At 39.4% G+C, this 22554-nt stretch overlaps 1 protein-coding gene across 3 annotated transcripts in view; it reads right to left on the reverse strand.

Moving 5' to 3' along the window:
* KCNJ6 (potassium inwardly rectifying channel subfamily J member 6) overlaps positions 1-22554 on the reverse strand; it is a 169295-nt gene that overhangs the window by 33049 nt on the left and 113692 nt on the right. For all 3 annotated transcript variants that reach the window (XM_065676951.1, XM_065676949.1, XM_065676950.1), the window contains one exon: positions 7139-8059. In XM_065676951.1, coding sequence (XP_065533023.1) covers positions 7139-8036 — 898 coding nt within the window. In that variant the 5' untranslated portion in view covers positions 8037-8059. The remainder of the gene's footprint in view (positions 1-7138; positions 8060-22554) is intronic.

Genomic DNA, 22554 nt, shown 5'->3' on the forward strand with positions numbered 1-22554 from the left:
GTCTAAAATTAGAAATGCTAACTATACTTTTCCTTTCAAAAAACAAAAAAAAAGCCATTTCAGTGCTGACCCTTTGTTTACACCGTTCCAAGTGGACAAACTGGGCATGCTTCAGTTCATAGCTATTGTCTTGAAAAGTGCTCAGAGATGTAAAAGGTACTTCATTGTCCTTAAGCACTTCTCAGGAGGGCTCAGAAATCATGTCTCCGCTTTGTAAGCAGGTGAAAAATGTTCAGTGAGCTAATTCTGCCTGGGGAATCCTTTGACCTGGATAATGCTGCTGTGCCCTCTGCAGAGAATCATCCGTTTGTTTTTGCAAAGTGGAGCTCTTTGCGATGGAGCCTGTGTGGATGCTAGGGACACAAGCACTGCCCAGTGACGCTCAGCCTCTACTTTCTTGGTCCCTCCAGTTATACCTCGATGTCTGAGCCGGATCTGGAGACCCGGCGACTCCACACAGTCACCTTCACAGATGCCTTGCTTCTGGACTAAAACTGCTGGAAAACACAGTTACTTGAAGCCATGCTGGAAGCAGCAGTATTTGTTGAGTGTCTGGCATAGCAGGGTTTTAGGGGGAGTCACCTGGTGGTGGGCAGTAAAGTCTAGGCTGGTCGAGGAGGCTTCCCAGTGTGCCCTTCTGCTAGGGAAACATAAAGCACAGCTTTGAGATCCTGTCACTCCTCTGGGCTTGGAGATCATGAGTCCTACAAGAGATAATGTGTACAGCCTCACGAGTGAGAAGGATTGGTGAGCAAAGACAAAATTTTGGGTATCTCTTTGTGCTTGCCACTGTGTTAGAAAAGGAGCAATGCTGACAGTGGAGGTCTGCGGAAGTGTGCCAAGAACTGGAAACAGCCCTTTCTCTGTGCCCAGAGAAATCTACTATGGTTTGCAAGGACAAGATGTGCAAAATGAAGCTGCTGTTCTGCAGGTTTGATATGTGTTCAGAACAGATTTTTTTAATAATATCTAATTAGCTATATTAAAGTGTTTTCAATACATAGAGGCCTCAAGACTGTGTTTTAGGGATCCTATGTATTAACATATGTGTTACTGCTTGAATCTGAGTATTATGGCTGAAAGCTTAGGGCTGCTGTAGATGGGAAGAGCTGAGCAACTAACTGATGAGAAAGGTATGAAAGATGGACAATAGCCTATTATCAAACAACCAGTAACATGTTTGTATAGTATAGCACTATTCAGAGAATAAAGCTATAAAAAAATGTGCAATCCCGTTTCCCTGCCTTCCCTGAGAGCGATACAGTTCTCAATTTCTAACCAAAATTTTGTTGAAATGCTCATAATCAGCATATCTCTTTTCTCATGAACTTTGCTGCCTGACTTCTTGCAATTTTTCCTATTGTGTTGACTATTGTGAAATTGTAATTGCATCATTTAAGCCTTAAGTCTCCTTTAAGTCTCCTTCACCAGATAGACTAATCCTTTCTACCTGTAGAGAAAGCTTCCTGAAGCAAATATCACAAAGAAATTTGAGCGCCTTTTATTGCTGGCATTCATAACTCCAGCTCATGACTGTACTTACTCATGTTAACATCCCTAGTTTTCCGTGTTAGAATAAATAACAATGAAATCTTTTGTTAGAATTAACAAAAGGAAAATGTGACCAAGAAATACAGGTGAAGGGGACTGCTGGCAAGCACTATGGAAATGGGGAGAAATAAGAAGGTGAACCTAGATGGCCATATGTAGCACCTAGCACATAGAGATGTTAAAACTTTTGAAACAGAAAGAAAACCTAAAGATCGGAGAGCCATTGTATTTTGACCATTCCTGCAATGATGATGATCCATCTCAAACCAGAAACCATTTATTCTCAACTCTGTTTAAATTGCATTTCAGTAAATGTATGTTGGTCACATCCTGGAGCACAAAAATCAAATCTGCTTTCACCAGTTGTGTTGCAGAAACACTTGGGTGTGAGAAATCCTGGTTCTTTTCTTCCTTTGGACTACCTCCCCTTAAGAAGCAATTTGAGAGCATAAACTTCTCTTCTTTGAAGAGCGGAAAAAACCTTTAGTAGAAAATCTGTAATCAGAGCAATGCTTACTTGGAGAGAGAGCAAAGTCTGTTGAGATGTTTTGAGTGGCTGGAACTGTTAACATATATGTCAGAGGGAGATATTTGCTAGGTTTGAGCAAGGATAAGGGGTAAATATGGAAATTCATCCAGGAGAAATAAAAAAGACAATAGATCAGTCAGTCAAAGGGGCTGTAGTGAAGAGTGGGAACAGCTTTATATAATGTTTGTCTAGTTGATAGCATCATCTACTATATAAGTAACCATCTATATGAACATTTTATTATTTTCTATACACATTTTCCACAGCTGGCAAGTGTGTTTGTTTACATATCTATAAACCAATCTGCAAATACTGCTCTCAAGCTACCCATGTGTCAGAATTATAAATGCACACTATTACAAGTTTATTTGTAAAATAATCCATATGAGCCCAGTTATATGTCTAGCTTTGTGACTTATTTTTTTGACAGTTATAAATGTGTAGATACGTTTCTTTCCTTGGTACTATTTCAATTTTCGTGTTTTTATTTTTTGGGAGAGGGAATAGCCAGAGCATCATCTAGTGCACCCTGCTGGCCGTATACAGCTTCTGAAAGTCTGTGGGCCTTGCTGGTTTGAGTAGTTTGAAAAACTTCATATTCTTTTAATGTGTTAGAAAATGCTGTTTTCTGTAGATTAATGCAGGTTTAGAGGAGGTATTTGAATCAGGCTGCTTATGATTCAGGAACGACGTTACTAACAAGGCAATGGGCTATTCAAGATACTTCTCCTTTTTTCTTTTGTAAATCCCTCTCTCTGAATTTCTCAGTTTCTTTCTCAGGTTCTCCAGATATTGTAACGTACCTCACTTTCCCATCTGGTCTTCCCAGATTTAAAAGACTTACCTTTTCTTGGTCTCAATTTCTTTCCTGTATTGGAGTTATAATTTTGGAAGTCTTGTATAATTTTTTATAATGACTAGTTTGCTTATGATGATAGGAACTCCCTTAAAAACAGATTTCAGTAGTGAAAAAGGTTTAAAAATTTCAAGCCTTTCATTAAAAAGAGGTTATTAAGTTAAAATAAAAATTTCTTACTTGTAGATTTTTGTTTATAGCTCAAAACAAGTAAGTTCTTCACATTCAAGCTTTTGTGCCTGCTGTTTAGGGAGGCAGGGTTCTGGATCTTTGAGCCTAAGCTTCTTTGTTGGTCCAAGGAGAAAAACCAAAAATCAGCATTTTCTCAAATTCCACTATTATAAATGTGGATATGCTAACAACTCTCTTAACTGCTCTCTAACAAATCTCTTAAGTGGTCTCCATAACTTTAAAATAAGCCAACTGTTTTGAGTGGCAAATATCAAACACTATTCAACTGAGGTCAGTGCGTTAGTCATGTTCTTTCCAGTTAGTTCTTTTTGCATTTGTTACAGCTCTCACCTAAGGAGTGGAGGGGTGCCAGAAGCCTGCTTTTTAGTGCTGAGCGTGGGACCAGAGCTTTTGCTGGTATGGGGCTATTCTGTTTGTGCCACAGATGTAGTCTGACACTCAAAGAAGCATAAGTGCCTCAGAAATGGCTTCCTGGTTGAAGGTGAGTGTTGCTCTACTTTTCGCAGAGTTAGTATAAATCCTTGCGTTGCACTGGCACTCCTACCTGTTGTTAGTATGGTAGGAAAAGGAATGAAGGCTACAAAATGTGGAAATAACTGATGTGTCCTTCAGATATGGTGACATCTGGCTAGACTCTTGCCACCCATTCATGAAGGCTCATTGGTTGCTTCATGGCAGCCTAACATACTTCACACCATGACTGGGTGTTTTGGACACTTGAGAGATGTGCATCAGTATCAGGAAAACCACACGAGTAAATCCTTGCGAGACTGTTATCCTTTGAACTCAAGGGGATATTTTTGAATGTCATTGTAAATAAATACAGAAAATTGCATATTGGAAGCATTCATAATGAACATTTTTAAAAACCAGTCTTAATCTGAGTTTTTGCTGATGCTGTATGAAATAGTCAAGTTGACTTCGAAAGTGCTTTGTTGAAAATTCTGTCCTCAAAGTAATCTTCATAGCAGAATGAATGTGAATAGTCAAAGTGTAGTCATACTTTCTAGGCTCATATTTTGCTTATCCGCTTTGGCGAAGACATACGTACTTCTTTTGCATCTCAGAAAGATGTTGTAATGTTTCAAAGGAGAATTAGGGGGTTCTTGACCTGATTTTTCTGCTGAATTTAATGGTTAGTTATTTAAACTTTAATAAAATGCATTATTCTTATTTTACTGTTCTAACATGCAATGCAGAGTTCACTGCATTGATACTACATAAACGGCAGTGTTTCATACTACAGGTAGATATGATTTTGGAGCCCTTGAGGTAGAAAGCATAATATATGTATAAAATTATGTCATCTGCTCAGTAAAAGTTTAAGCAGAATAACATCAATAAACAGGAAAAAGAATAGCAAATGTTTATACTTAGCATTTTTCACTGTATTACTTCTCATTAAAGGCATAAATATTGTCAGAGTGGGGAAAATGTGAAAATAAAGAAAGGATTGTTTTCACTGGTCAAACCTGGGAGTTGTTTTCCTGATGAATAGCATAAGTTACTGATTCCCATCTGGTTTTGACCCATGAGCAGTGGTGCTGAACAGTGATATTGCTATAGCTGAGGTCACAATTTCTTAGCCTCAGGTTTAATATTTTTGTATGCCATGACTTGGACCAGTATTGGCATGTATGATGGGTAGTGTACCATTTGCTCTCCAGAGTTGGAGATTGCTGCTCTAAGCAACTGCTTTTGCTGCTCTCACTCTACATAGGGTATAGGAAGGAAATTTGAATGTATGATGGCCTAAGTTTGCTTTCAGCATTTTCCAGATTGTAACTGAAATTATATATATATATATATATATGTGGTTGTAAATTCAAAGAGGGAAAATACCTGTAATTGGTGGAAAGTGGGTCTGATTGCACCTTCAACAAAAATAAACCAATGCATGTGGGCAAAGCACAGAACAAGTGGCTACTTACACAAACATGCTTTAGAAATTGTCCTGGTAATTGACAGTAATCTTTCTGATGCCATAGTTAAGTGGCATTATTTGATGCCCTCACTCATATTGCATGCAGCTGGAGAGCCAACCCAAACAGGACAAAACGGAGAAGCTTAAAATGGTAAATGAAGCTACCTATCCAGTGCCAGGGTAACACCTTAGTCCCAGATGGCTTCAGTGGGCTTTCAAATCACTGCATCCAGTTTCTTTGTTAATATGGACTCTTCTAGTGTTGTAACTTAAATTTTGCCAGACCAAGCAGTCTGAGAGGTAGCCCCCTCTGGTGAAAGATGATAATGACCAAGTGAAAAACGTGTTGAGTATCAGAGCAGCTAAGGAGAGCTCAGAGAGCCCTGTGAGTGTGCAGGGGTGAAAATGGAGTAAGGAAGGAAGGACTAAACAATAAAGAGGAATGAGGCTTAAAACAGCTAAGCTACATTTGATGCACTGCAGAAGTATACTGTCTTTTGATCACATAGGTATTTTCTGTGAGATTTTTTAATTCTTCTACTACTTGCCACTCATTTCTAGAAAAGATGGAGTTCAGTAAACATGAAAATACCCACCACTCTGTGTGATGTCAGGTTCATTTAGTTGCAATTCAGAAATTTCAAGTGGTTGCAGTTGCTAACAAACAGCAATTTCCTCATTGTCTCACTCAAAGGTGATGCAGATGTTTGAAATCTTGTGCCTACAGTGAGTACCAGAAACACCAATTTCATCTTGATTTCTCTCCAGTATCACCTACTTCCTGCAAAATCTGGAAGCCTTGCATTTACCACTTCAGATTCTCTGCCAAGTTCCTTTCAAATTTTTTTTTGCTCCATTTTTGTCTCACACGTTTATTATATGGTGACAAATACAGTTTTCTTCTGACACCACATAATAGATGTGTGAAACACACACACATGTTTCTAGTAAAAGACTGCTCTTTATTTCCCGGCTCCAGTTGCAAAACATGAGTCAGGGTTAGAAAGGTTGTACCTCTGTCAGAGATGTGTAATCCACATCCTCAAACTTCCCTAGATTTTGCTACAGTAGTGGTGAAAAATGGAAAATCTCGTTCTTCTATTCCTATACTCAGTGTTTCTTCCTCCCCAGGCATATCTTTTCTTCACTTTCTGATCACCATTCCCTTTTATTGATTACATTTACTCACTTCAGAGATTGATGCTGTCATTAACAGGAAAAAAAATACCTCCTAGAACAAGAATATTAGCATTCTCACTGCGGGAAATACAGCAGCCTTAGAGAACATATACTCCCACTATATTCTGGCTTTAATGCAGAGCAGAAACATTACTAGTCCCTTTGTTGTGAATTCCAGGCATTGTTTTTTCTGCATCAAGTGATATCTGACGTTCTGCTGTATAATTTTAGGTAATGACCAAATAGCCTTCCAACAAGTCTCTGCTGACATAACATGCCATATCTGTTTTTATCAGCTTGAAGTGTTCTGTAAACTTCTGCAGTGTCAAGGGTGCCTCAGTGAAACACGAAACCAGCAGATCTTCTGTGAACTAACGTGGAATAAGCCCCATGTTACAAGTTAAAACAAAACCAAGCAAACAAGCAAGCAGAAAGAGAAAACTGAACACATTATCACTTCCTACAGGATCCAAACAGGCTAGGAATTTCACATGGCAGGCAGTTATTCTGCAGTTACCCATGGGTGATCGAAAGCAGCAGGAACTATGGTGCTTCCAAAAACCAGAGATTTGTATTGATTTTGTTTCCTAAACCATTTTATCCCATAAGGTCCTAGTAGTTGGGTTGCTCCTGAGTAGAATAACTGGGTGACATGCTGTGAAAAATTTGGAAAATGAGAAAGGCTACCCCATTTTCCAAACAGAGCAGAAAAAACACTAATTCCGTTAGGCAAGATGGAACAGACAATTAAACTGGGCATGCTTTTAATTTTGAAGCTAACCAGATAACTGATGCTTTTTTTCAAAAGTAATGACTGTTGAAGTGATTCTTTTAAAGTGAAGCACAACCACTGTTTTCCTTTCTAAAATTAAAGCATTTACCTTATACAAAGTATAAGAAATGTTACCTGTTGCCTCCACCATTCCTTCTAGGATTACAACAATTTCTAGCTCCTCTTTGGGCAACTGGGCTTTGGAAATCTCCCAGAAAGGACTCTGCTGGTTAATTTCATGGCTGATGATCAGTGGTGAAACCAAAAAGAGACGATCATCCCCTGTGTAATAACCTACGTTGATATCTGTCTGGTTGAGTGGTATAAATTCCCCCTCCTTTGTCTGTTTGGATTTGATCAACTTGGCTCGTATTGATGCCTCTACAATGTGTGAATTCCTAAGGTCTCCTACTCGGAACATCAGACACAGCTTTCCATCCCGCATGGAAATAACTGCGTTTGTAGAAAAAACCAAGGTTTCTGCCCTCTTCTTGGGTTGGGATATTTTCACAAACATGCAGCCAACCATGAAAGCGTTGACGATAGAACCTAAAACAGACTGCACTAAAAGCAGAATAATTCCCTCGGGACACTTGTCCGTGATGACCCGGTAACCATACCCAATGGTGGTTTCTGTCTCGATTGAGAATAAAAAGGCTGAGACAAACCCATTGAGGTTGCTGACGCATGGGGTCCACGTGCTGTCCCCTATATGATCCATATCTCCTCGCATGTAGGCAATTAGCCACCATATCATTCCAAAGAAGAGCCAGGTCACAGTGTAAACCATGACAAAAATCAACAGGTTGAACCTCCACTTGAGATCGACTAAGGTAGTGAAGATGTCAGTCAAGTAACGATAAGTCTCTCTGACATTCCCATGGTGGACGTTGCATTTCCCATCTTTCCTAACATACCTCTGGATTTTTCTCTTGGCACAATCTTTGCTTATATTTTTTGGCAGATCCTCTCTAGCTTGTTTGGGCAACTTTGGCTGATGAATAGCAACAGGGCTCTCTATGTCCTGCTCCATTGAGTCTTCTTCCAGTACGTTAGCTGCCATGAAAAACAAACAAGAAAAAGGCAGGCGTTATTTTTCTTATTATTTCTCTAGGTCAATACACAGCTTCTTTCGGTAGTACCGGCATTTGCTGGTAATTTGCTAGTAATCAATAAAATTATTATCCTCATTCTTTGCTCACCTATTAAATGCACAAAAAGCCAAATGATGCCAAGCATCCTCAATTTATTGCTAAATAGAAATACTATGAAGGAAAGGTCTCATTTGCTATCTATTAGGTCATCCTTTCTACACCCATATTTAAATTCTGCAAGATGTGTTTAAGCACATCTTTCTTCCCCTCACCCCCCTTAACAGTGTAATATATGAGATTTCTTATGCATTAAGTAAGATCTTCTGGGAGACAGCAGATATAAATGAGGAAATGGATTCACTTGGAGGCTTTAGCCAACGAGATGAGCAGAGAAAATGAACAATTGTTGAGCTGTTTTTTCTATCAATTGCATTGCTATGGGGCAAATATAAAATAAGTGTAAGAAGTTTATAAAAAACCCCAAGAAACATCAGTTTTAAGAAAGAACAATCCTACTCTTGTTGAAGCAAAGGCAGGCTACAAAGTGATATATACCAAGAGCAATTCAAGCACATTTCCATAGAAAATCAATGTCTCGCTGATACTGAGATAGGGAATTGTGTGTCCTTCTCCCAGCAATGTAAAACACAGAGTATTTCATAACATGATTTCATTTTAATTCAGTGTGCCTGTGGCCTTTGATTCAAATGTACCTTTTTCTCTAACTGTGTGGGCCTAAACAGCATTTCTCCGTGTCTTTACAAGTATTTTAAACCCCCAAATGCCTGTAACTGCTTTTCTTTTTAACTTTAGTTTCCCAGCATTTTGAGATAAATAGCTTCATTATCTTTATGTGCAAGAAAAAAAGAGCATACTGGGGTAGAGAGCGGTTTAATCAAATGTGTTTTGCATGAAGCTGAGGACATGGGGAGGTCTGGAGTAACTGTTGCCTTTTACTGGAAAACCTTCTGCTCTCTGGGACTTACTCCAGCAGGAATTTCAGCTCCTGAACTCCTAATTTTTTCCTTTCTGGCTAAGTGCTTCTGCCACCAGGCTATGAAGGGAAAAATCATCTGCTGGTTCCACCTAGATGCTTGACTCTGAATATAGCGGCACTGATATGATGTCGTACCATCGGTTTGTGGAGATGCTCCTCCTGAACACTCAGGGCTTTGACCTGTGTGGTGTTGGTGCTGTGAGTAGCGACCTCCAAGCAGAGAGCTGGGAGCAAGCAGCTTTGTTTGGGAAGTACTTAATTTCCCTGAGAGCTGGTTGCCTCTGAGTACCTCTTGCCTGGCTGGGAAATGGAGGCATAAAGCCAACAAAGCTCCTGCTTGACACAGCAGTCCTGTCTCTGGCACTGGAGAGGCTCGAGTGTGTCCACCTGGCACTGCCCTGGGCAGTAGAGGCAAACGCTTTTGCATGGAGGAGCTCAGAGGAAGCCTGAGCTCTTGTCCAGAGGGTTACACAAGGAGTGCTTTTGGTGGGTCAGTATAGCCTGAAGAACATTTTAGTCTCTGACTCTTAGAGATCTGTGCTACATAGCAGATTGTCTGTGAAGTATCATAGCACCTGTAGCTTTTTGAAGATGTGCAGGCTCATCCCTGTGGAGAAAGATCACGGACCCTTGTAAAGTTTTAGGGATGACTGAAATACCCAGGAAAAAAGAAAGTGTTGAAGACTGGTTGTTTTTCTTGGCTTGCTCCATTGACAGCCAAGCTTTCTGTGTTACAAGAAAGGTTCTGGCCTGACTCTCTATTAACATTAGCATGAAAACCTGATAACAGTAGTGTGTTTTAAGACTGTGTGCTCCATCCTGTGTCATCTCTTCAGTTTGCTGCTGCCTCTAAATAGAGCATTATTCAGGCTGATGGTAGTGACAGAGCTGGAAGTTGTGTCACAAGGCAGTCAGTTCTGAATGAACTTACCCCAGTTCGTGACAGTGTGCCTACTTGCATTATCACTAATGCTATATAATGTATGACGAAATCAACACTATAAAAAGGCATTGCAGGAACCTTGTGAGGCAGACTTAAACCAAAGTCAGAAAATTTGAAGTTAAGGCTTCACACTTTATGCTTAGCTCTCCATTGTGCCTAAGGGGATTTCAGTCCACAGGAGCTATCACATCACGCAGTAATAAACCCCTCAAATAATTATGAAGAGCCTATGAGGGCTCTGGCTTTTGAGACCTGAATGGACTGTATGTTGGACTAGTAATGCTGGTTTAATGTGGTTCATTAAGACATTATGAATGTTTTACTTTACCCTCCCAGCTAGAGCCTGGTATAAACTCAGAGACAGGGTGCAAGCACCCCCTGTTGCCTTTGAGAATATACCTTACTTGTAACCTTGCTGTTAAAGCCAACCATATACTAGACCTCCCTGTCTGAGCATCTCTTACCAGAAACAGAAAAGTGTACTAAAAAACATAGCAGGGCTGAGAGGGGACACAGGTGCTGGTTTTATTACTGGCATTAGGAGAAATCTGAAGGGACATGCCCATGCAGGGGTGCCTACCAGTCACATGCTACACAAGCATAGCCTGCTTTTCATGCAGCATATATTTCCTATAGAAGTACTTGCTAACAGTGAAGCACCTTTTTATTCATACAATGAATTTTGCTGATGCTTTCAAAATGTTTTGTCTTGATTTCAAGCCCTTGTGCATCGCAACCAGCTTTTCCCGTCTTTCACAGTACATGAGCTGACCCACAGAGAGAGGTAAGGGCCACATTTTCTCAAGTGGCCATAGGTTTTGTAGCAGGCGCAAGGAGCTGTTGTGCTCTCCAGCACACGGTGGTGGGCTGTCACTGTAAATGGGCTTCTGAGACCTGCCCCTTCCAACCTGGAAGGATTTTTCTTAACCTCGAGAGGTCACACCAGAGCTGACTGCCGTCTGGGTATATAAGAGAGCAGCTTTTGACAACCAAAACCTGCACATTTAACCAAAGTCTCTCTCAGTACGCCATCTCGCTAGCACATGTTAATGTCCCTGAGGGCATCTGACCATTTCATAAACTCTTCAGGCTCTTTCCAGTGCTGCCATTTCCCAACTCTGAAGCAGCCTCTGAGAAGGAAAATCAAGGTCAAGTTTTTAGTCTTTCTCTTTATGCAAGATGCTGTTTTACTCTTTTCCTCACCTAAGTTATCTGCTGTGAGACCCAACAAATACCTCTATGGGGATGTCTCTAGATCAGAGTCACAGCCCATCACTGTCTCCTGGTCTGAGTTCTCACTCCAGAGGGAACCTTGGGAGCAGCAGTTTCTGAAATAAGTGATCCAAGGATTGTGCATCTGTGTGTTTCCATGGAAATGCCTGATGAATAAGTTTTAAACACATGGCAGGATCCCTGTTCGCCACTAAGGCTGAGGAACAGCTACATATTGTCAGTGCCTTTGCCACAAAACACTTCAAGTAATTATATTTTTGCTTGATATAAAACCAATTAGCTTATGCTGTTTATATAATTTAATTTTCTTTTCAGTTATATAATGGCTGTCATGGTTCCAGGAACAGGGGATAGCAGCTATCTCGCTTGAGAGCTATTTTCACTCTCTTTGCTTTTCTTCATGACAAAAATATATACATAATATTAACCTGCACTGAAAAAAATTAAAAAAGAAACCAAAGAAAAAATCCCTAGTTTGGAACAGTTACCTCTCTCCCAACAAACATCTTGTTTGTTTGAACACACAGGTCAGGTAGAAATACCGTGCCAATTTAGGCCAACGTAGACTATTCTGATGAAAGTATTTGCTTCAGTGAGTCTTTTAGGCAAATGCGTATATGATGTATGAGATTTTAGTGACTTATTTTCCAACAGATCAAAAGGAGTGCTCCTAAATAAGCCCCTGAATAGTTCACTTGTGTTTATCATAGCAGTATGTACTGGCTATGGCTATATTAGCAAATTGAATGTGTCCAGGCCTATTCTTCAGGATGGAGGCTAAATGGAGTGATGCAGCCCACACTTGTATTATTGAACACCTGTTTTTTCAAAGCAGAGTAGTCTCATACAATCTGCTTATTAGGAATAGTCTGAGTCCCATGCTAGCACCTGAAACGTAGCCAGAAATTGAGTGTAGTAAGTTCTGCAGTGGTCAAAACCATGCCAGGAGCTTTTCTAGGAATTTAACCACACAAGGTGTTGCGTGCCAGCGCACGGGAACATTTTATTTGCCAGTAAAGATGGAACCAGTGTTGTGGCCCTGGTCTTCTCTATTCAGTAACAGTATTTTACAGGCACAATCCAGTGTTTCCAAGCACATATTTTTATTTAGAGTCTGTCAAATAACATGAATCCAGTGTCAACAACAAACCATGAAATGCAGAGAAGATGCTCTCATGACTTCCATGACTCTGAATGTAGCATATTATCATAATCCAGATGCAATCATTTTATCATTGACAGTGTGATTTTTTTTGTACTTTGGTAGTGCTTCAGAAATCTTGTCATTGTACTGTACAAATACAAAAGCAAAAGGATGTATTTAAAGGGCAAACTTGTCTGATTTAAATACTCGTAGCCTGTTTTCATTGTATACTGTATTAGACTTGTAGGATGATCTGCAAAATAATTAGGATTTTCAACAGAGAATATTACATTTTATAACTGACCTTTTCATAGCAGAAACTGATATAGAGTTCAGTGAATGTTTTGCTGTACTTTAGTAGACTAATTTCATCTCTTGTAACACAGTTGTGAGTGGTTTGTATACAAATTCACTGAAAATTCATTAATTAAAAAAACCCATTATAATCTACAAATTGTTCTCAAGGGCTTTATTGCATATATAAAAAAGTCAAGCAGACATCATTTTGACTGTGATTTCTGGCTGCATGAATGTCATACCCCAGTTTCCTGATAGGATGAGGCTAACTTTTTAGTTACTTGTATGTTTGCATTTGTAAGATCCGAGCTTGCCTTTTGTGAACAGTCTTCAGTATTCACCTCTCATTTGCTATTATCACAAGCCTCCCTGACACTGAACTCATCTGTGGAATATTTGGCAGTACCAGGTGGCTATTTCTGTTCCCTGGGGCCTCTAAGAAGTTGTCAGGCTTTGACATCAGGAGAAGGCACCATAGCACAAGACATTTTCTGCATTGTTTATTACTCTGTTTAAAGTGTGTGTCTTTCTGTTTCTTTTCTTGCTTGTGATGCAAGGAGAAGTCGGAGAGAGGAAGCAGATGGGAAGGTTCTGAAATGCTTTGCCTGAACTCTGGCTGGTATTACTCACTGTTTCCAAGATTTGTAAAATCTTATGTCTGATGAGCACTGAGGGCACAGGAGCAGATATCCTTAGAATAGAGGGGGATTTGCCTGTTTGATGAACTCAGCCTGTATCACTGTCAGTGAGACCAAGTAATCCGTACTGCAAGACACCATGTATTACCACTAGGTATGAGGAGAAAGGCTCTTGTTTACAGAAGAAAAATTGAGCCTTTTTTGACCAGCTAACAACTGTAAGGAGTCATTATCACAAAATGCAGATTTTCTTCTGAAAAAGAGGAATTAAGATTTGCTCCTGTGCCATTGAAGTCAATACAAGATTATCTGTTGACTTGGCTGGGAATCTCATCTAGGCCTCATTTTGAAATGTTGAAATGTTCAATGAACACTGACTTCGCTAATTTCTTCAAGAGCCAAATTACTTATTTGCACCCATAGAATCATAAATATAATTTCAGAGAGAGCATGCGTGTGATTTAAATTTATTTCAGCAGCAGTTTTCACTAGGAAAGAAATGCAAATTGAAGTATGTTTCTGATTAGAAAAGAGGCTGTAAAAATGATACCTTTTTTTCACACTACCTGCTTCATCATTGCCTTCTAACCCAACTTGATAAAAACAATGTTTTACTGTTTAAATTCTTTTCTTTAGTTTTTAATCCTGTATAGCTGCAAAAAATTAGCCTGGGTACATTTTGCCTCTATGCAGTACAAACATATCCATTCATTTCTGATTCTTGGCCCTTTTATTATGAAGGATGGAAAAGGAAGCTGATACATGAATTAAAAAAATCCACAACTCCGTTTTTGGCAGTCATTTGACCTTGTAGTTTTTATCTTGGATTCTAACCAATTTTGCTACAGAATTTACCACTTAAGGCTCCAGAATGCCATTTTTACATTTGCTTTGCTAAACCTAGCTTTGTTTGAAGCACAGGGAAGTCAAAGAGCCTCAGCTTTGTTACATATATGGAGCAGTGTAAAAAGGCTACACATTCTGGACCTACAAAGATGTGGAAACAGTTGATTATCGAAGTCTTTGTCTTCCTACAAGCTGAGCGTCTCAAACTGGGTTATGAAACTTGTTTATTACCTGAAATCTGACTACTTGGAGTCAATGTTAATTCAGAGCAATCTCTAGTGCAAATGCCTGTCATCAAAAATAGATTTCTAGAATAAGGAGAGTTCACTGCTTGCTTCTGATTAGTCTAGATATAAATAATATTTGCTGGAGGTTTGGATTCCAGAAAACCTCAAGAGGTTCAGAGCAGGTAAGGCTTCTCTTGAAAGCCTATGTTTTTGAGGTCAGCATATGTGTTACTCATTCACTCTCTCATGTGTGTGGTGACTGTGATTGATGTTCAGAGTATTTGGGAGGGAGCCGGTTGAGTGCAGTCTAGATGCTATTCTTTTGAGCAGACTCAGCATATGTATGGGCTATTGCTGATATTGCACATGTACTTTGACTTGTGCCATGTTCTTACTCATCATATTCCTCTGTACAAGTAATCTCTGTCACAAGCTATATGTTAAATTAAGAATATCTTCCAATCCCTTATGGCAGATGGTCTATCACCCTTGTCTAGTGCTCACTACTTCTTCACGCTCCACCTCCTCACTTTTTTCTCATCAGAAAGGCAAAAACAAAGGTGTTTTCACCTTAAGCAGGTAATGAATAAGAAAGCCTGAGTATGACTAACTAGAAGAGCTACAAAAAGGAAAGTAATAGATTCTCCATGCAGTTCCAGAGAATGTTGAACAATGGAGATTAAGTTCAACATGATGGTGGAAGCAGTGGTTACACTGAAAATCATGACCTACGAATGGAAGACTAGATAATGGAGGGCTACCAGAAAGACAGAATGAAGACTCCTGACTGCAATAAGTGTGCAATACTGGCAGTAAAATCAGAGACTTTGCATGCAATTACTCATAGCAATGTACAAAGAAGTCAGAGGTACTATATCTCTTCTGAAAAAAGTGAGACCTGTCTTTTGCTATAATATTCTTATCCTATTCACAACCAAGGCAGAAAACAGCCTTCTCAGATGCAGTGTTTCTTCTGAGAAGTTGAGAAAGATAAAAAGGATGCATTTTTTTGCACTTGGAAAATGCATAATATTGTCACTTCTGCTGCAAGCAATGGAGCAAGGTCAGTGCCAGAGACAGCCCAGGTGTCCCACCCTGAGTCATCACATCTAGCAACATTAGACCTTGGCTCATGTCTGGTATTTCCATGTGGCAAAACTACTGACAACTGCTGTAGTAAGGATAATAGGGATCATTAATGATTCACAGTGCTGACAGGCCTTAATAGCCGCAAATACTGGCCACGTGCTTGCTTTCTGGTGCCTCTGCATCAGATGTACATCTCCCTGAGTTGCTGTAACATGTCATTGTCTGATGTGCCCCTGAGAGATTTCTTTTTGCAGTTACTCAACTCCAGCTATTTCTGCCAGTTACTATCATATGTACTAAGCAAAACCTTACTTGTCAGTTGCACTATTTCTTCAGATATTTACCAAGATCTCAGATTTTCATCTCTATGGGAAGTACCAGGAAAACAAAACAGCATGAAGGAAATATACTCACCTCAGTATTATCAGTTTTAAACTGGTTTACACCCTCTAACTGCTAGAAATAAAAAATAAATAGATTTTCAACCTGCTTAAAATCAGAGAATATTTTGGGTTGGAAGGGACCGCTAAAGGTCTCTTGACAACCTCCCTGCTCAGCACAGGACCAACTTCAGAGTTAAATTACATTGCTCAAAGCAAGGATGGGAGTTTCCACAGCCTGTCTGGGCCCTGATAGATGCTATACCTCTCTCATTAAGAACTTTTGGGGCTTTTTGTTTATATCCTATTGGAACTTCCATCACTGCACCTTGTTCCCATTGCTCCTTGCTTTGCCCCATGCACCTATGAGAAGAGTGTGACTTCATCTTCTCTTCAGCTTTTCTTTTTCATCTGAGCTGTTGACTTACAGCTCAGCCTTCCAGGACAGTTGTGTGAGGACTGGTTAAATCCTGGTTTCTCCACATATTTCCTTTATTGATTATTTTGGAAAAAGAGTATTCTCAAGTTTTACAAGAAGAGATAAAGAGAATCAGGTCCTTCTTCACATGTTTGTTTTTTTGTTTGCTTTTTTTTCCCCATTAAAATTTTAACAACTGAAAACTCTAGAAACAAAAATTAGCCGATCAGCTGACCCTTTCTTATAGATAATACTGACTCATTTAATTCTGCACCTGTAATGTCACTGACATCAAGAGAATGCTTCTGTTTTTTTCTGGAAGCTGAAGCGTAAATAGGAGCTTGGCTGGCCTGTCCAGTGCTGATAATATGTGCTGCTAAATGTTAGCAAGCTACAAGTCCTGGCTTTGCATCATGCCAGCTAATGTTCTGAGACAATACATGGGAATGATTTGGGACAGTATGTGCCAGGCTCTGCTCCCATTAGGCAGCATGGACAAGATTGCATCAGGTTTGGCTTCTTTCACTGTCATTTGACCAATGTATCAGCAGACCTTGCTCCCTCCTACCTCTCCACAGGCCCTCATTCCACCTCCATGTCAAGTGATGTGTAACAGTGGTCTGCAACACAGACCTTATGTTATTTCAGATAATTTGAAGTGGAAAAAAAAAAAAAAAAAACCGCTGTCAATAAACTTACTATGCCTTAGAACCAAGAGAGAAAAAGTCTACACAAGACTCAGGGCCATGTGCTCTGTGACATGGTATGGACATCCTGTACCATTTTCTCTCAAGGATGCAGACCAGTTCCTGGCTTGGTTTTATTTAGAATTGTAGATGCAGTCAGATAGGTGATAGGCATGTTGCATATTCCAATGTGTGAAAAGTTTACAGATCAAGGCAGGCAACTGTTGCCCTTGTCAAAGTCTGTCTGTCCAGTTATGTCACTAGAAAGGAGAGAACTAGACCCTCACAGAAGAAGTTGATACCACCTGTTTTCCCACTTTCATGTTGGCAGAAGAAGCAAGCCTTGTTCTCTCCTTGCTGTTTCCTATGCCAGCTCTATTCCCGTTCTTTTTAGCTCCCCTTTCTGAAGTAAGGGTGGCTTTACTTGAATCTTCTTCGGATAGACACATACAATTTTTGCCTGCATTGCTGAACAACCTGCAGACAGCTTTGTGTCTGAATATTCATAGAGCTCCTTGAACAGGTGTTGGAACCATCTTGACTATTGCACTGAGATACTCTGACAGCTTGCTTTGCTTTGATCAATGAACTATCTTAAATTTAAGGCATAAGAAGAATGGAGAAGGATATTTTTGTCAGAAAGGAAGGACTTGAATCAATCAATATGCTGTACCAGTCAACTAAAGCCAATAACTTATGTAACAGAGTAAGCCTGAACACCAAACACAACTTCCCTAGAGAAATGAGCAGAAGATGCTATATATTGATACAGATCTTGTACCTGATCAGTTTAAGGTTAGGGGATCTGAGATAACTTTGAGAGTCCTTACTTTTTCTCTGCAAAACATCACCTAAACTAAGTAAATTGTCCCTAGGTCAAGATGGTCACTCACCGGGGAAAGCACCTGTCACTGGTGCTCTGGGTAGTGTGTGTGTGTGTACTATGATGCAAAGTAGCACACACACACCCAGGCACGCAGGAGCCCGTCTCTCTTCATGACTGTTACTTTGCAGATGATTTTGCCCATCGGCAGTTTTCTTGTGAAGCAAAAGGCTTTGGGGGAGCAGTTTGAATACCACTGGTACAGACAAGGCGTTTAAGCTGGAAAGAACTATCACTTGCTATGTCTGCTTTTTTTAAATCAAGAAATACGACTGCAGAGAACAGAACAACTTTGAAGTACGGATACCTGATTCCTCCTACCACTCAATTGTAAAACGAAGAATGAAAAAAATGTCACAAAATTCCTTCCTTAAATTATTCTTCCCCACTCAGTTTACATGCAGCTGCACACCAAACAGGTTGCCCTCAGGTCACACAAATCACCTAAGTGTATTTATTGGTTTTCCTTCTGCTATTGCATAAAGTTGCATGAAGCTACAGAAGGAGCTGAGAAGACTGGAGAAATTGAAACAGACAAGGACAATTTTTTTAGTTTTTGTGTTTTTTTTTTGGTGTTATTTTTTTTTTAACCTTGTAATAGAAATTTATTTCTTGAAAACTTCTTTGCAGTTAGAGGATTCCAGTGGCTTTTACTTCTGAGCAATGCATGTCAGAAAAGCAAGGCACTCCTCCCTTCTGAAAATCTGTCAGGATTTTAACTTTTGCACACATTTTTGAGAAGAAAAATTACTACATTTTGTTCTGATAGATGCTGTTTCACATTTCTGTGATTGCTCCCGTTTGTCATAGTGGTGACTTGGTGGATGTACACAGTTTTCTCTCATTTGAGGTGAGTGATATTGTTCATTTGGCTTAACATACAAAACCAAGCTCTTACATCCAAACATTCCTCAAAGATAGCAACATCTTAGAGACCAGGCAATTATCTCTCTTACAATTATTTAGTTTATCAGAACAGCTGCCATGTTCTTTCCATCCCACTCGTCTTCCATTTCTTACTGCAGATGATACTGGGATTCTGGCTGCTTTCTTTAAGCTAAATAATTAGGCCATCACTAGCTTCTTCCCCTTTTCCTGCCAAAAAAAGTCACAGTGAAATAGAAAGACCTACTTTCTTGCTACTGACTTCCCATTTTTACTTTGTGCAGTCTATAACTGTAGAGAAAAAAAAAAAACCTGAGAAATAAGGCTAGAAGTGACATTTAAAAAGACACTTAGAAAAAATAAATATTTCAAAACCTCCACAATTACAGCTGGATCAATGTTTTGTTTCAGGTTGTGGTATTTTGATAACCTGAAAATGGTAAGTACAGAATAGTACTTTAGCCACGTTTCCTAAGGAAATGTGCTTTATCCATCACTCTGTCTGGCCTCTACCCAATCACTTTTGAAACTTTGGCTGATATTTAGGCTTTTAGATTTCTTTGAGATCTTCAGTTAGATTCTGAAAGGTAGGCATAGCAGCATTTGATGGTGTGTGGACGTCTCAGAAACACTAAATTCCTACCAGTGTTGTGAAAACAGACTGAGTTAACCACACTGTGAGATGCCAAGGAATCTATAGCAGGGAGCTGCTAGAAATGTTTCTTTTTCATGAGTGCTGCTGCTCCCAAAGCTACAGTCAAATACTTTTTCAAATAGCTATTCCATTCAATGTCCCTGTGAAGTACCTTCAAAAAATTTGCTCCTGTTTTATGTAGAGCCTGAAGGGTTGTGTGCTTTTATTTCCAGGCAGTGAGACTGCAGCTGCAGGCTGGATCTGCCTAATGCTCATATCTGATAGAAGAAATTCCACATTCAACAACAGGTTTGTATAAGTCAGAGCTTGTGGCTTTGTGTACAAAGCATATTGAATGCAAGAAAATAAAACTGACTCAACTACTTCTTTTTTTTTTTTTTTTCCACCAATAAAATTTTCTGTTGAATTGGAACAAAAGATTGAAAGAACATGTGGCTGGTTTCATTCGATCCAGATATTTTTCTTGATCTTTGTTGAATTTGAAAGAAAAAACAATATAACCTTTCTGCAATAAGTATCAGCTATATAGGATTTTATGCCCATCTACATATGAACTTGTTAAAATATGTATTCAGGCAAGAACAATATGAGACCCAACATGACTAAAAATTGAAGTCAAAACCACAAAAAAATGTTTCCATGTCAACACATAGCAACTTTTTGTCTTGAAATAAACAATTCAGTGGTGTCTAAACTACCGTTTAATATGTTATTTCACTTAAACTACATAACAAATAGGTCTATAAAATTGTTCGAAAAAAAGAATCAAAGACATTGCTGTGAAATTGCTGTAATTGCTATTATCCTTTTCTATAGGGAAATAAGTAACAACAAAAGTACTGTAACCACTGAAACATTTTATAAATTTGATTCAATTTGACCAACAGATTTTCCAAAATGCTTTGTGAAGGAAAAGACATTTGATTTCAGACTTTCAAAAATGGGATATTTTGTCTGTGAAATATTGAAGTCCAGGAGCTTTTAGCAACAGATTGAGAATTTAAATTTTCACTCCTTTTCACAGTAAAATTTTACCTAGCTTTAGGAAACAAAGTTGTTTGAAAGGATAAATAACCTCAAAATTGAGGGCTTATATGAAAGACTTTGTAATGTCTATTTTGGGTGACAATAGGGGGTTTATTTGTTTTTCTTGCTTTCTTAAAAAGTATGTAAAAGTCTTTTCGATTTGCTCTTCCTTTTTTCTGAATTTTTTTCTACTATGAAAATAACCCATCATTCACCAGGATTGTCCCATGGACAAGTCACTAGGTCACCAGTTTCCTCTCTAAAAGTAAAATACTTTGAGAGGTAACCAGAACCTTTCCGAAAGAGTAGAAAGACTTGACTGTGTTGAGCTCTGATTTATGACACCTGCCTAGGTTACAACATCCAGTTTCTGCAAATGTGTTAAGAGGTCTTCATGACATTTGATTTTTAATGTAGAGTTTCATACAAAAAATAGTACTTTGGATTTAAATTTTCTTTCAACAGTATGTATGGATCTTGTCAGAACAGGCTGAACCGGTATTATGTTTTTTAAATAATTGACTTTTTAGATGGTACATTAGCCTTCAGATTGCAGAGCCCATATGTCTTTATTGGAGCTAGCAAAGCTCAGCATGAGCACAAATAATTCAAAGCTTTCATAGCATTTAGAATCTTGAGAGAGAAGAGTAGTTCTGCTTTTCATGTATCTCCTGATTTGCATAGGGAGAAAATCTCTCTCTGAAAGGTATGAACTATCTTTCAGTGATTAGCTCATAGACATCAGAAATCCAGATTGCTCTTGTTCGAGCTACTGCATGAAACAATAAATATGCTGGAATAAAATGTGAATTGTATGTCTTTTTTAGTCAGGTGTACATAGTTGGACTCACTTAAAGACACAGCTGGTAAAGGAGCTGACCTTTTAAAGAGAAAACAGCTCGCATGTGGTAAACAAAAAGTATTGAGCCCACAAAGGATAGCTTTGATACATGAATAGACTGGTAACAAGAACACACTTCTTGTGCATCCAAAAGCAAAATTAAAGGGAAAACTGAGATGGTAAAAATAGAGCTTGGCTGCTTCATAGTGGCTTTCCATGCATGAAATGAGTGGAACATTTGCAAACAAATTAGCTTGTGTATTGGGTAGGTTTCTGGTTTTCTTCTGTTTAAAACTAACTCAAAGCCCATTTGTGAGGCTGAGGCCAGTGGCAGAAGGGTAATACTTTGCCAGGAATGATGCAAGATTTCAGCTGCCTGCCCTGGTGCCTAAGTCTCTCAGCAGCTCAAGCACCATGGGGACCCACCTGGCTAGTCTAAAGGATGTGACTAGTGGCTTTGTAGCTGCCCCGGCTTTCTCAACAGGCATAGTTTCAAGAAAGGGCTTCCAGATCAGAGCACATGAAGTGGCAGAGATACACATGATTCATTTTTAATGAAACAACAAAAGCTTTAAAGGGCCTTTCCTAAAAGTCTACTTGTGCTATGCTGGTGTGTGTGTCAATTCTGGAGCATCAGAGGACATGGGTGCATGGGGAAGAAATGAGGACCCCGGGATGTCAGAGGTGGGGGAATGGTAGGCAGGCAGAGTGAAATATCTGGGCACTTGCATGGGTATGTTTAAGCTGGCAGAAAAAGGAAGTGCAGGCAGCTAGTGAGAAAGGAGGAAGGAGACACTACTGTAACAGAGGTAAGGGACCAGATTTGTATTTGAGAGAGTGATGGGAAAGAGTCTGCAGTATTCAGACCTGCTTGAGTTTGTGCATAGGATGAGATTCACTTGTGGTTTTACAGAGAACACTTGTTCCACTGCTTTCAAATCTGGATACAAAACAGTCCCTTTATGCTTGAGCTTTAGCTTCCTTCTCTTTGTCCAGGACAAATGGTGATGTGATGAATTATGATAGGACAAGGAAAAAGATGTGGCAATTCCTTTCAGTGGGCTGCCCAAAATCTGGCTTAAATCCTTGAGTTTCAGCTGGGGTCTTAGCTGGTAACGGATACCTTGGGACTTGATGTGCCAACTATGAAGACAGAGTAGCTGCATAGCTCCCCTGGCATCCCATGGATGGCCAAAATGAATCTTAATATTCTTTATCTGAGACCTGAGGCCCAAGGGCTGCTTGGTGTCCAAACAGGGAAAATAATAT

This window comes from Lathamus discolor, chromosome 4 (assembly GCF_037157495.1).
Source record: "Lathamus discolor isolate bLatDis1 chromosome 4, bLatDis1.hap1, whole genome shotgun sequence".
NCBI classification, from domain to species: Eukaryota; Metazoa; Chordata; class Aves; order Psittaciformes; family Psittacidae; genus Lathamus; species Lathamus discolor.